A 16,077-nucleotide genomic window follows, 5' to 3' on the forward strand; every position below is an offset into this window, starting at 1 on the left:
ATGGGTGATAGGTGATTGGCAGGTGATTGACAGGTGATCAGTGGGTTATTACAGGGAAGAACAGATGTAATTAATGCACTGGTGAATTGATAAGGGGGGGTCAGAGGGCAATCTGAGCGTGTGGGCGGGTGATTGGGTGCCCGCAAGGGGCAGATTAGGGTCTGATCTGATAGGTAAAAGTGACAAGTGGTGATAGGGGGTGATTGATGGGTGATTGATGGGTAATTAGTGGGTGTTTAGAGGAGAGAATAGATGTAAACAATGGATTTGGGAGGTGATCTGATGTCGGATCTGTGGGCGATCTATTGGTGTGGGGGGGTGATCAGATTGCCCGCAAGGGGCAGGTTAGAGGCTGATTGATGGGTGGCAGTGACAGGGGGTGATTGACGGGTGATTGATGGGTGATTGACGGGTGATTGACAGGTGATTGACAGGTGATTGACAGGTGATCAGGGGGATAGATGCATACAGTACACAGGGGGGGGTGGTCTGGGGGGGGGTCTGGGGAGAATCTGAGGGGTGGGGGGTGATCAGGAGGGGGCAGGGAGCAGGGGGGGGGATAAAAAAAAATAGCGTTGACAGATAGTGACAGGGAGTGATTGATGGGTGATTAGGGGGGTGATTGGGTGCAAACAGGGGTCTGGGGGGTGGGCAGGGGGGGGGTCTGATGGGTGCTGTGGGCGATCTGGGGCAGGGGGGGGAGAAATCAGTGTGCTTGGGTGCAGACTAGGGTGGCTGCAGCCTGCCCTGGTGGTCCCTCGGACACTGGGACCACCAGGGCAGGAGGCAGCCTGTATAATACACTTTGTAAACATTACAAAGTGTATTATACACTTTGTATGCGGCGATCGCGGGGTTAACATCCCGCCGGCGCTTCCGTATAGCCGGCGGGATGTTGCGGCGAGCGAGCGGTGACAGGCGCCGGCGGAGGATCGCGTCACGGATGACGCGATCGCTCCGCCCATGCCCTTAAATGGACCGCCGCCTCTGTGGGTGAGGCCGTCCTGCAGGGCTCCACTTCCCCGCCGCCCCTGTGTAGTGGGCGGTCGGGAAGTGGTTAACCAAATAAAACACTTGTAAAAAAAAAAAAATCATGAGAGTATATAACTGTTAGTTTTGCAAATAAGTAGTACGGATGTAATTTAAATGTTGTAATAACCAGAAAAATAAAATGTGTGGGTTTTATCTACAGTAGCACTTTCCATTTTCAAAACTTAATGGCTGAAAACTGAGATATTTTTTTTCTTATTATTCCATTTAAAATGCATATAAAATAAAATTATTATTAGCAAAAAGTACCATCTAAAGAAAGCTTAGTTTGTACCACATAAAAAAAAGATAATTTAGGTGTGATAAGTTATTGGCAAATAAATTGGTGGAGCGTGATATGTGAATATTGCTCTGGTTTTTAAAGTGAAGGTCCGAGGCGAATAAAAATAAAAAATCTACTTACCTTGGGCTTCCTACCGCCCCTTGCAGTTGTCCTGTGCCCTCAGTGCAGCTCCGCTCCCCGCCGGTTCCCCAGGGTCCCCTCCGGTACAAAATGCCTGCCGCGCTCCACTGCGCTGGAGCGCAGTAAGATGCCGACTTGCCGAGGTTGGCTTCTGCACTGGAGGGGACTGAGAGCCACCGGAGCTGCAGCGAGGGCACAGGTCGGCTGCCAGGGGCTGGAGGAAGCCCCAGGTAAGTAGATTTTTTTAATATTCATCTCGGACCTTCACTTTAAGGAAAAATTACCTGTGGTGGGAAAGCAGTTCAGGGCACTAAGCAAAAAAAACCAAAAAACTAAGTAAGAGAAATCCCTTCAAAACAAAATATGTTAGGTTTTTATACATACAGTATCATTTATTGTGGGCACACCTGCACAATGATGTCCATAGTGGTATCATCGCACTTGCTGGCCGTTGCACATTTACTTGGTAAATGATGATGGCTAGTGAAGTAGAAGGAAGATGGGAGACCCTGCTCCTTATGTTATGCCTCTGATGATGTGGTGCAAATAGTGAAACAACTGTGAGGTGGGGGGAGAGCTTGAGGATTGTGAGCGTCCTCTGCTTGTCTTTGACAATTTTAATGCATGTAATAATCGTTTTATTCAGATCCCATTTCTATGTCTGTTGCTGCAGATGCTGCTATGCATCTGTACTTAATATCATTGGAACCATGGATCAAGGAAACTGCCTGCATTGTTCTATCATCACACTGAGTGCTGGTCCATGTTCTTTACTTCTGATATAGACTGAAATTACACTACAGTGTTCCTCTATATATGCAAGCTCTGTTCCCATGCATAGGTGCTTTATAGCATTGGAAAAAGCAGATAATTGCCCTTTTCTTGGTTAGAGTGTACAGGGGGATTTAGCCCAACTCCAATTCAGTCCAAAATGGATGTCTCATCTTCTTTTCCTGATTAAAGCTACTTTGGGATTTGCTTGAAGTCCTATGTAAGGGGCCAATGGGAATATTAGCCACTATGTATATTTATCCACGACAGGCCTCCCTTCATGTAAACATTTACCATTTATGAAGAATTTTAAAAGTTAGAAAAAAATTATAGATATATATATATATATATATATATATATATATATATATATATATATATATATATATATATCCCTACCATGTGCCTGTATGATTGTATGGCAAATCCTGATATAGTAAACTACTTCCCCAGGTCCCTTGGGGTTTACTATAAAGGTATTCTACTTAGACATACACACACACATACACACACACACTCACACACTAATGGTGGCCACTAATGATCCAATCTTTTTCATCCAATCTTTGATAATAATTGAGTGAATATGCTGAATGAATACTTCAGGCAGTTACCTTATATTACATAGAAATGGTAAAATTGGAAGAAAAAGATTGGATCATTAGTGCCCACCTTAACTCACTCACTTTTTCTCACTCTCTCAAAAGGATTGTTGTTCCCCCTTTACGTTTTTAGAAAAAGCACTAGCTCTATACTTAGTGGACCATTCAAATCTATTTTACATTGTATGTATGTATTTTTTTTTATAAAACCAAATATGTAGCTACTGCCACTAATACAAAGGTCTGTCATTTTGCAAACTCTAACCTAAAGAAAAAATCCCCATCAATATATGTGTTTGCAACACAAATATAATATTTTGGTAGATTAATTCAACTGTCTAAGGACAGGTCAATCGATTCTAAAATATTCTAACATAAGATTAACTGAATGATCAAGTTGCCATCTGATCATACTTCCACATATGTTTATGGATAAGCAGCAATTACACCTCTAGGTTCTACCATTTTTTTATGGTGTAATCATACTTGTAATAGAGCCCAGAGCATTGTCAATTCATATTTATTTATATTGGGGTTTTTTAAAGCCAAACTTTACTGTACTTAATTTGTTAATGATTCCTTAGTGACTTTAATCTCAGTGAACGTTTCCATTTGTTATTCCACTGACATATAACGAGTGCTTTTAAACCTCTAGATAACCCCAGACAGAGGCCAACCTGGAGACCCAGGACAACCAGGACCTCCAGGCCACAGGGTAATTTTCCATCAGACTTTTTCTTCTTTTAATTTATATGTAAATATAATTCCAGTTTTTATCTAAGTGTAAACACATCTGCAATTATAGATATAACCGTTTCTGCTGGATCAATTTGCATCATCTCAGCCAGTCAGGTCCAGTCAGATGCTTTCAATATATCCATTACAAAAAGTGCAGATGTACCACACACAAATACCTGTGAATTAATGCAAATTTGCTATCAAATGCATAAAAAAAAGAAAAATACAGGCTGAACTAGGGATTTAAAGAGAATCTGTACTGTAAAGTTCTTACAATAAAAAGCATACCATTCTATTCATTATGTTCTCCTGGGCCCCTCTGTGCTGTTTCTGCCTCTCCCTGCTGCAATCCTGGCTTGTAATTGCCAGTTTTAGGCAGTGTTTACAAACAAAAGACATAGCAAGTGATATGCTGAGAGTAGCTCAGTGTGTGAGTCATACAGACTGTGCAGGGGGCCTGGAGAGGGTGTGTATAGCTTCTATCCAATCACAGCAGCACAGCACATTCCAGCTTGACTGCCTCAGCCCGACAGAGCCGACAGAGGAGAGAAGATTAGATCATATAACAGAGATAACACAGCCACTGTGCAAATAGGAAAGGCTGCAGTAAGACAGATCACATTAGAACAGCTATAGAAACATATAGGATAGAATAAGGCTCAAAATGTTGTTACAGAGTCTCTTTAATAAGAGAGGAGAATGCTTTAACCCTTCCTCCCCTCCTAAATCTATAAGAAAATATATATTTTTAATTCTCCTTGAAGATATCTTTGCTTGCGACTTGCGCCTGCGAAGTAGAGTGGACCCAGTCAGCTTGGCTTTTTCCGCCGGACCCCTCGAAAAGCTGCTACTGCGCCTGGGCAGGTGTGCAGACGTAAATATTTACATTGCCCCTGTTTGGGGGCTGCCAGCGCTGGATCCTATAGGGTGAAGGGGACTCATTAGGATCCAGAGGATCCCCCCCCTCCCGAGGTAAGTAGGGTACCCCCAGGGGCTGGTTTTTTTTTACACAGATCCTCTTTGGTGTACTTAGAAAAGGCGAGATACAGCTTGTCACAAGATAGATTTGCATTATAGTTTCAAAATGCAACCAGTGTGAGTAACTATTATACAGAGGACCACACAGCACATATCTGATAAGAGTCCCACAGCTGACAGGAAATTTGACGTCATTATAAAATGACCATAAGTATAGATTGGACATTATTGAAAATGACCTTTCCATATTACGCTGCAGCCAGCTAAGATTTCCAGAACCATTCGTAAGTTCAATTCGCTTGTTGGCAACCTTAGCAACATTACTCTATATAGTCTGTTTGAGATACTGTTACCATGAAACTGTCAAAAATCTCCAATCTTGTTTTACTCATTTTTAACACCCAGTCAGTTCAGTGGTGACAAAATTTTACACACTGTGGAATGACTGTATTTAATTAAGATATAAAAACAAAGTATTCAGAACAAAACAAAAAAAAGTTTGCCGTTAATCATTACATCACAAGGAGCTGAAGTGAAAGCTTTGCGCTTTTTCAACAAAAACATAAATTCACTTTAAGGTAACAGGAAGCTGACATAACTGCACTGCAATAAAATATGAAAAACTGCCTAGGCATTTGGCATTCTCAATGTTAGAATCTGCTGTGCGCAAAGATTCGGAGCTTCCTGTATGTGTTGCTCACTGCCTCCCAGATCCTTCCCGAGAATCGTTTTCATTTTAAAGGCAACTGATGGGAAGAATTAGAAGTGTGAGAGCTGAAACTGATGCAAACATTTTGTTTTTACTGCTTTAAAATTATTGCCTATATCCAACTAGACAACATCTAGTAGAACAAACTACACTATTGCATTGGTCCCGTAAACCCTGGTATGTTATGGGCGGTACCCAGCTGCAGCACATTATTATTCTTTGTTGAAATGCTCTTGCCTGAATGCTGTGGAACACGACGTTCATCGCATTAATGAGGATTAGGCTAGGCACTTGCTGCTAAGTGGCAATAAAAGATCTCCCAGAATAAGACTTGGCTTTATGCACAAAGTCACAATCATTTTCCAGATTAAGGTACTAGCAAAAAGAAAACAGTGGGAGAGGCAATAAAGTATATTACCAAGTATTCTTCATCTTATTAACCAGAACATGTTGGACATTTCAGCTCTGTCCTCATTGATCCAGGAAGAGATTTATTACTTTTACTATTCACTGTTAATTAATATTTTGCTATTTGTTATTTACCAGAAAAAGACTGTTCATCAGATGTTTCCCAATAGTGTAGTTCCTAAACGTTTTCAGTACCTCTAGTCTCCACAGTTGTCTTCTCTTCCTAAGCTGCAATAGCTTCAATACGTTCCAACAGCACCTAAAGATTTATGGTTAAAAAAAGTAACAGCAATAGTAGTAACATTGTTAAAATGTTATCAAATATCAATGGTCCAAGCTTACCTCTGTCAGTATAGGTTCCCTACTGTCTCTCTGTCAGTATAGCTCCCCTACTGCCTACTTGTGTCCTGGTAGTCATAATAGTTGTAGTGGAAGTTAGCAACTAACCTTTGTAAAACCCAGAGATCTGGTTTTAGTACTCGTAGTCAGTAACCATCTAAATGAAACAGTTCTGATAAAAGGAGACAGATTTTACAGTCACACAAGCAGAAAAACTAATTTTTTTGAGCACCAAACTGTGTACTGTTGTCATTGTTACAAGAAAACATACTTCTACCATATCTAGAAAACCATAACTGGCTGCAGATTGAGATGTAAATGTAATTACTAATAATTTTAATTAGATAATTGCTTGTGTAATTTGCATTATATTTTGTAAACTGACTACAAATGAGGATACTATGTAACAATACCTGTATCAAGCTAACCTGGATGTGAATATTCTTATGTCAAATGTAGATTATGTTTTTATATTCTTCTATAATTATATACAACAATAAATAAAGTTTATTTCTTCCTAAATGTAGGGAAGAAAAGGGAAAAAAGGACACACCGAACAAAATGTATGTACTAAAATGCAAATATTTAATAGACATATATGAGTTATTTTTTATCTCATTGAGTTTGATGCACACGGGACCCAAAGACTCATACTTGGATGTAAACTACAAAAAAAACTTAGCAAAATTGCACTCCTTTCTTTATGGCATTGTCATGTATGTACTTGTTTAAGAGATGAGAATTTGAGGGGTTAATTTGTACTTGTTTAAGAGATGAGCATTTGAGGGGTTAATTTGTGTTGCTGTATCTGTGGGTCTGTAGGGGATAGAAAGACAACAAATGTTATTTAGACTGCATATACTTTGAGTTTTTTCTGGATACCACTGATTTTTGTCTCATCTAGTATTTTGTAGATTTACTCTTTTGTTTTTTGGAAACTCAATCAACCATTTACAGTTTTTGAAGTGCACCTGACTAAAGGGGACTTCCCAGGCACTTCTTCCTTAGAAGAGTCCCTCCATGCCTACTTTATCCTGACTCCATGGAAGTTGGAAAATTGGGTCTTCCAAAAAATGTAACCTGAAATCTGTACTAGCCATGAAGGCAGATCAGCTGATGACTGAGGTCTCCACAAAAAACATTCTCACAGTCAAATGTTGTTTTGGGGTATGTCCCATAATCCCACTGGACTCCTAGAAATGAAAGGTCTTGAAATATTCCATATGAATTTGGGGTCCCTGGTTGTGGAATAGCCTTCCAAAACAAACCATTTTCTTCCTACATCTTATCCAATACTTTTTATATCACAATGTTGACAAAACATACACCTTCATGCCTTAGTAACATTTTAAAGGCAACTGATGGGAAGAATTAGAATTGTGGGAGCTGAAACTGATGCAAACATTTTGTTTTTACTGCTTTAAAATTATTGCCTATATCCAACTAGACAACATCTAGTAGAACAAACTACACTTTTGCATTGGTCCCATAAACCCTGGTATGTTATGGGCGGTACCCAGCTGCAGCACATTATTATTCTTTGTTGAAATGCTCTTGCCTGAATGCTGTGGAACACGACGTTCATCACATTAATGAGGATTAGGCTAGGCACTTGCTGCTAAGTGGCAATAAAAGATCTCCCAGAATAAGACTTGGCTTTATGCACAAAATCACAATCATTTTCCAGATTAAGGGACTAGCAAAAAGAAAACAGTGGGAGAGGCAATAAAGTATATTACCAAGTATTCTTCATCTTATTAACCAGAACATGTTGAACGTTTCAGCTTTGTCCTCTTTGATCCAGGAAGAGATTTATTACTTTTAATATTCACTGTTAATTAATATTTTGCTATTTGTTATTTACCAGAAAAAGACTGTTCATCAGATGTTTCCCAATAGTGTAGTTCCTAAACTGGACAGAAACATGTACAGAATCAAAGGCCAAACTGAGCTCGTTCAACCCATTTAGGATGTGGCCAAGTAAAATAAGTGGCTGTTAGTTATAATTAATTTCAAGAAATGTTGGAATTAAATCCATCTCTTAGCAGATTGTTTTAACTTTTGTTTTTGTTTTTTGTTTTCACTGTACAGGCATGTGATCTCATTAATATGATCCGTGACACATGTCGTAAGTATTCATGTATTTCAATTTATCAGGTTACATTTTCTTCTCTGCACTGGAAGCATTATGTGAAGTGACATTGGGCTCTTGTTGAGAGAAAAGCGGATCCAGACTAGTCACCTATTCCAGGCGTAGGTCTGATCTCCTCTTCACTGCCATGTGCTTGCTGAGACACAACCCTGTATGGCTCCTAATCTGTCATCTTATCAAACAATTCACATGTTTGTGCATGAGTTCTGCTACACACAAGCAACGCTATAATATAAGCTCTAGCTACAAGGAGCAAAGTGACCATTTCACATTATTCTAAGTGCAAGCAGAATGCAAAGTGTTGTTTTCCACTAGACACACCCTGGTTTCCATGCTTGCAGTTATATAGGAGGAGAAGCAATGCACAATTCTAAAACTCACACACATAAAACCGTGCTCACTCCAGAAACTGGTCTTCTACAAGCAATGGGTATGTAGGGCATTCTACACACTGGAGATGAAGGCATTCTTAAATAGAATCTGTACTCTAATATTCTTACACTAAAAAGCATACCATTCTATTCCTTATTTTCTCCTGTGCCCCTCTGTGCTGTTTCTGACACTCTCTGCTGCAATCCTGGCTTGTAATTAACAGTTTTAGGCAGTGTTTACAAACAAACTAACCAGCTTGTGATAGGCTCACATAAACAGAGTGTGTGAGTCATACAGAGTGTGCAGGGGGCCTGCAGAGGGTGTGTATCGCTTCTATCCAATCACAAGCAGCCCTGCACATTCCACACATTCAAGCCTTAGCACGACAGACACGACAGAGGAAAGGAGATAAGATTTATTACAGAGACAGTGCAATTAGGAAAGGCTGCAGTAAGCCAGAGCACATTAGAACAGGCATAGGAACTTATAGGATAGAAAAACTTAGGGTGAAAACTTTTTTACAGAGTCTCTTTAACTACTACCCACCCACACTACGTTTTAAAACGTCCTTTTGGTCCCTCTTAATGGATCACAGGACGTTTTAAAATGTCCTCCCTGATATTGTTTAACGATCGTGGTCCCCCCCCCCCCCCCCACACACACACACACTTACCATCGCAGCGCAAAGAGCCGCAATTGAGGAAAGGGAAGAAGTTTTCCCTGAACCAATCAAAGTGCCCATAGGGAAAATATTATGGCTTGAAGGAGACGCCAATGAGATTTGCTGTAACAGCACTGTCAGCATGCTTGTTCTAAGCACACTGATAGTGAGTGTGAGGACATCTAGTGGTAAAAAAAAGAAAAACATACACTTTACACTACATTTTATACATGATACATTAAATAAAATAAATTAATACCTCCTACCCCTCCCCTCCCCAAAGTTATGAAAATAAAACTCTTGTAAAAAAAAAAAATGACAGCATTTTAAATATACACATAAATAGTTATGTTGCGGAGTCTGCTTTTTTCTATGTATGGCATGAGGGTATATTAGTGTTATATTTGCATATATGTGCCTGTAATTAGTGACGGACGCAAAACTGAAATAATAAATTGTTTCCATTTTTTTCTTATTATTCCTGCTAAAATGCATTTAGAATAAAATAATTCTTAGCATAATGTACCACCCAAAGAAAGCCTAATTGGTGAGGAAAAACAAGATATAGATAATTTCTTGGGATAAGTAGTGGTACAGTTATAGGAGAATGAAAGAGAGGAGCGCTGACAGTTGAAAATTGTTCTGGTCCAGAAAGGGAAAAACCCTTGGGGGTGAAGTGGTTAAAGGAAACCAGAGACAACGCATACCTACCATTCTGTAAATGCTTGGGGCTTCCTCCAGCCCCATGCCCACGGATTGCTCCCACGCCGCTGCTTGAAGCTCAGGTACCTGGTTCCATAACTTCCTCCAGTCGTGGCTAGTCTGAGCAAGAGGACGTGCGCTCTTCACATATCTCTCCAGTGGCCGCTGGAGAGATACGGAAAGAGTGCACTTCCTCTTGCGCAGACTGGCTGAACTAATGGGACCCGATACCGGAGATTCAGGCAGCGGAGGATGGCGTTGGGGCGATCCGTGCGCATGGGGCTGGAGGAAGCCCGAGGTATGTATAAAACGGTAAGTATGCGTCGTCTCTGGTACACTTTAAGCTGCAAAATATTGGGTAACATAAGCCATCCTGCAAACCTTGACTGGTTTTACCAATACGTTGGGCAGGTTACTTTCAAGCAATCACATAGAGCACTTATTTGAATATAATAATGATCAGTTGTGGTACAAGAGAAACATGTCTGTAAGGAGAGGTTGCCCAGAGTTTATTTTAATATAACAAATCATGAAAAGGCATTTCTGTTGCTAAATAGGACTACGCTGTTAGTCAAATGGTATACATCCTTACCATATATATTGTTTTAAATTAATATTTACTGTATATACTCAGATATAAGTCGACCTCAATATTTGACCCTCTTAAGCTGGTATTTTTAATGACTCAAATATAAGTCTATCCAGCAAACTTAATGGCTGCACCTAAGGAGGAGGTAATGGCTGCATTTCATAAATTATTGTAGCTATTAACCCCTCCTAGTCCCCAAGTGCAGCCAGTAACTCCTCCAGGGCCCCATATGCAGCCATGAACCCTATCCTGTTTAGACCCCCTTCCCAACCACCACTACGTAAAACATGATTTACCTGTGACTACTCAATAGGTCAATTGACCTGCAGTATTTTTTTCATATGACTGGATAAGTAAAAAGGTGCTCAGAATAAAAAACAGCATCTGTGCTTTAATTAAGCACTTTGTGTTTAGGACTTAACAGTGAATCATACACATGGGTCATTTTTAATCGAAACTATATGCATAACTAATTAATTGCACAAAACTGTAATGCCATTCACAAAAAATGGAAGGCTGCACTAGGGTTTGAATTCAAATATGCGAAGAGGATATATATATTGTATGGGAAGGATGGGGCACATGTGGGTGGGGTGGCAAAAGTGCATAAAGAGTTTACAGTTCCTATCCATGAAACAGTTTGATGATTTTGTATTTACTGAGAAGTATTTAGAAGCAGAATTATACATTGTCATGCAATCAAATGCTGTCTGTGCAGATTACTGTCCAGGCGCAAATCCTCAAATGCCCTCCACTTCCCCGTATAAACCTCCCTCCTCGCAGCGGTGAAGCTGTTAGCTTCTCTGCCTCTCAGTCTCCGTTTCCTGATCTCACCTGGTAATACAATGTAGTGAGCTTGACACGGAAGTCCCGTCCCTCACCAAGCTAGCGCCGGACGCTGCATCCTTTGCTCATGCTGGTCTGTATAGTGCGCCTTCGGTTTCCGATGTCATATGACATTGGGGGTGTGCTATGCAGACCAGCGTGAGCAAAGTACGCAAGAGGTTACAGTGCCCGGCGCTAGCTAGGTGAGGAACGGGACTTCCGTGTTGGGATCACTACATTGTGTTACCAGGGGATGGGGGGGGGGGGGCAGAGACATTTAGGTTATGGTGGGTGGGAGGAAGGAGCCAGAGAAACTGCTTCAGAGCTGCAGAGAGGGGACCAAATTGAGGCTGCTTCCCATTCCTGGCTGTAAGTGCAGATAAGGCGACTCCCCCCCCCCCCGCCACACACACACACACACACTTTTATACTGTGAGTCAGTCCTACATTTCTCGACTTATAGTTGAGTTTATACTGTACTTTTGTTTACAGCATAGTATATTCTTCCCTAACAGTGTTTAAAATAATTTATAATTAAATTTAATAGTGTAGTGTACTTGTACTACTGGTTTTGCTCTTTTCTATAATAGAAGCTTAAAAGAAAAAGAGTAAACTTTTGGCTAATTAGCCTTCATCAGACTCAATTCCTGTATGCTAACAACATGGTATATATGCTGTTTGTTCTAACATCATGTCAGCATACAGCAACTGAGTATGAAGATGTCTGATTAGTCGAAAGCGTATTCTTTTTCTTTTAAGCCAATAAATGGTATCATCTTGATTCAAAACTTCACACATTATTCAAGCAGAGGTCAGAACACACTGTAACTTGTTTACTATTAGTTTAATCACAGTGTAACATCTTATACAGTACATACTGGGCTTAGCATACCTGTATCCTAAAAGGAGGGATAAATAAAACAGTAAAACGCTTAGCCAAAAGTCCTGATTATTATTTGATATACAGTTGATTCAGTTGTGTAATTCATGTAGCATAAATCCTCAGTTCTTGGACTTACTGTAAATGCTGGCCTGCAGTCATGCAAAAGTGCTCCACATATACAGGTGACCATCACCAAGACAAGGAAAGGAACCAGAGGTCAAAATGTTCCAAAAAAGATTCACAGCATTTGATTTAAACATCACAACAATAAAAACAGTAAACAAATACATTGTGAGCCCTTGCAACAAGGACCCTTAGAGTATCAACAGCATATTGTGTATCAAAATACACTATATAACCAGTATGATTCCAGTCGACAATTTGCCCAATCTCCAGTATTTTGAAACATTTTGACTACCGGTTCCTTTACTTTGTCTTAGTGATGGTCATCTGTATATGTGGAGCACTTTTGGGTGACTGCAGGCCAGCATTTAAGTCCAAGTGCTGTGGATTTGAGCTACATGTGTTTTGATGACATTGAAGTGGATGTGATATATTTGGCAGCCTGACTGTGATTTGTGTTTACTTATTGGAAAGCACCGGTATTCTACACCTGTATTCTCGGTTGTGTCGTTGTCATCCAAGTTAATTAAAGTCACAAAGAAAATAATTGTTTGCTCTATGAAAATACTAGACTAGGATAGGCATTACAAGGGGGAGCCTGTACATAATAATAGAGCCCAGCAGAAGAATATCATCATCATTTAGAAATGTGATCCTTCATAACTCTGTAGAATGTTGAAGGATATCTGTGATAACACACATTGAGCGGCTGCTATTCCTTCCTATGGACCATGAATTATGGTATTGTGCAATAGCTGTGCCTAGGCATTTGTCCAAGTATAACAGCAAAAACTATCAGAAATAGAGATTAATGAGGAATTTTACCTTGTGGCTCAAATAAATTAGAGTCGAAGAAGATCTATCATAGTAACAAGTATGTTAGAATGTGATGTACTGTAAAATATTAATGCCTCGTTCTTCTTCTTTCAGCCTGTTGCAAAGGTAAGAAAAGTTTGGGTTTTATACTTTCTAAGGTTGAAACTATTATAACTATTTAACCCATTCGGCCTCAAGCCTTCAAAATATTTTGTTCCATGTAGAATCACAGTTTTTAAGGATATAGAGAGTGGTCAGTCTTGTCAACCTATACATTGTTTCTTAGGCAGTTCAACGGGGAAAATAAAGTGGATTTAGTGCACATTGCTAAAGGTTCGTACACAAGTCCAACTTAACGCCTGATGCTGTTTGGTTTGGTCTTTTGAACAACTTTAAGAGCAAACAAGACGTTCAAACATCCTGTACACACTGACCAACAAAGAGGCTGATTAACTAATTTACATGTCGTTTAACCAACTTGCTAATGGCGGCTATCGTCTGATCTCCACTGTACACATCAAACAAAAAATGGACTGGATCAAATGAATGTATACAGTATGTTTGCATGTCTATTAGTTGGTCAAACGACTAGAAGTTGTTTGTACACATGCAATGACTTGACAGTTGTTGGATGGGGCAAACCGCCTCTTATCAGTTTGTCGTTTGGGCATCCACTGGACAGGTCTCAAATTAACATCTGAGCAATAAGTGTGAACGATAGTTGGTTGGAAAAGTGGATGTGTGTACAAGCCTTTAGTCTTGCTCATCTTTTATATCAATTAAAGCCTACTTCTTGGAAACTCCCACTGGGTAACTTCCATTTACCCAACAGGGCACTGGATGGAGTCCACACATAAAGACAGCACAGACTTACATATTTAAGTGGCATTTAGCGAACTTATTATGGGTCCTATCAACCAATACTGAGAATCAGCCATTCCAATGTGAATATTAGTCATGGAGTAGCAACTTTCTTACTGCTAAGTCTGTTTCATGGAACTGCGAAACATAGCTGATCCTTTATTTATTTTGTTTAGGAAAACCAACCTGCCCTGCCTACCCAACAGAGCTGGTCTTTGCTCTAGACGCCGCCAGTGGTATGACACAAGCAATCTACACAAGAATGATTGAAATGGTCACATATATGCTGAGCAGAATCACAATCAGGGAAAGCAACTGCCCTGTGGGAGCCAGAGTAGCAGTGGTGGCCTATGACACATATACCAATTATCTGATACGGTTTTATGACTTTCATAGCCAAGAGAAACTCCTAACAGCGGTGAAGAACATACCTTTGAAAATGTCCTCTAGAAGCCGTAACATTGGAAACAGCATGAGGTTTGTGGCCAGAAATATCTTCAAGAGATCTCTTCAGAGTTCCACTGCAAGGAAGATTGCAGTGTTTTTCAGCAATGGTCCTTCCAAAGATGTGGATGCCATCAACACTGCAGTGATGGAATATAAAGCTCTTGGGATTATACCAGCAGTCATTACGTTCAACCCTGTACCTGCTATAACACAGGCTTTTTCGGTATGAATCTATGTTGCATATTTAGTGTACATTTTGGCTATTGCTAACTGCTACATTTTAAAATAGTTGCCTACAATTTAGGCTCAATGGGCACCTCACCTCACCTCAAAGTGATGTGGAGACTAGGTACCAGATAAAGGTCCCGAGCTGGGCACCGTCTAGACATTATATTATTACGTCTACAGTATATCAGTGTAGCGGGATTTTCAATGTAATTTGGGTGTCGGTGATAGATGGACCCCAAATTTCTTCTCCCTCCAAGTTGCTGCGACTCGGATGGGGAATAGTATTTAACGCCGCCCGGAATTTCAGCAGCAGCAGGGTGAGCTGTAATATGGCTCATCCTGCACCCAATTGACTGCGTGACGATTTCATAGGTATGCATGCTTGTAAACCCTTCTTTTTCTTAAAGGATCACTATCTCAAAAAAATAAAATTCATGTAAAGTCCATGTCTACGCACACATTTATTAAATACATTTGCTCCAGTGTAAAATGCACTTTGAGTTACCGTACTTGCTGCCGAATAAGACACACTTTTCCTCCCCAAAAATGGGGAGAAAAAGTCCCTGCATCTTATACGGCAAAGGCAGGGAATCCCTGACTTATGAACGACCGCCAATACGAACCACCGACCTGCCAGCACGTCGGGGATTCCCTGCCTGTGTGTGCAGTTTGCTGTTCCCCCGTGTGTGTCTCCCTCCCCTTGTGTCTCCTGGCCCCCTGGATGTAGCGTGTGTAGCAGCTGCTTACCTATCCATGTGCTCGTGAGGATTGCAGACATCCACCTCCTCTCCACATCTTGATCTAGTAAGCGGCTTGAAATGATCGTGTCATTAGTTCAAACCACTTGCTATTGCGAGAAGTATAGGGGAGACGGATGTCTGCATTTATCATGGGTGCATGGATAGGTAAGCAGCTGCTACACATGCTACACCTGGTAGTGGTTGGGGGGGGTTCAGGAGACACAAGAGAGCGAGAGGGAGGCAGGAAGGGGAGGGGACACAGGAGGACCTATGGGGGAGACAGGAGGGAAAATGGAGGACACATGGGGAGGCTTGTGGGACACATGGGGACATGGCAGACATGGAGAGGGACACATAGGGATTCTGGAGGACACGTGGGGATACAGAAGGACACATGGGGATACAGGAGGACTTATGGTAGAAATATGGGGACACAGGAGCACACATGGGGATACAGGAGGACATATGGGGAGATATGGGGGACACATCAAAGACACCATTTGGGGGAGAACCTCTACAAGATGCTCCTGGAACATGGATGTACCAGGTTTAGTAAATATTTTTTTGCCCTGGTTTTTGCCCTTTCACCCTGGGTGCATCTTATATTCTAGAGCGTCTTATACAGCAGCAAATACATAATTTTTTTTGCTGCTTTTAGGGCCCTTTTACGCTTAATTAGT

The 16,077-nt window shown here is 40.8% G+C and overlaps 1 protein-coding gene across 1 annotated transcript in view; it reads left to right on the forward strand.

The window, feature by feature from the left end:
* LOC137543708 (collagen alpha-6(VI) chain-like) overlaps positions 1–16,077 on the forward strand; it is a 191,112-nt gene that overhangs the window by 147,821 nt on the left and 27,214 nt on the right. The window contains 4 exon segments of the mRNA XM_068264830.1: positions 3,482–3,541; positions 6,526–6,561; positions 8,090–8,126; positions 14,159–14,652. Coding sequence (XP_068120931.1) covers positions 3,482–3,541; positions 6,526–6,561; positions 8,090–8,126; positions 14,159–14,652 — 627 coding nt within the window.

Source organism: Hyperolius riggenbachi, unplaced genomic scaffold (assembly GCF_040937935.1).
Source record: "Hyperolius riggenbachi isolate aHypRig1 unplaced genomic scaffold, aHypRig1.pri scaffold_173, whole genome shotgun sequence".
Classification (NCBI taxonomy): Eukaryota; Metazoa; Chordata; class Amphibia; order Anura; family Hyperoliidae; genus Hyperolius; species Hyperolius riggenbachi.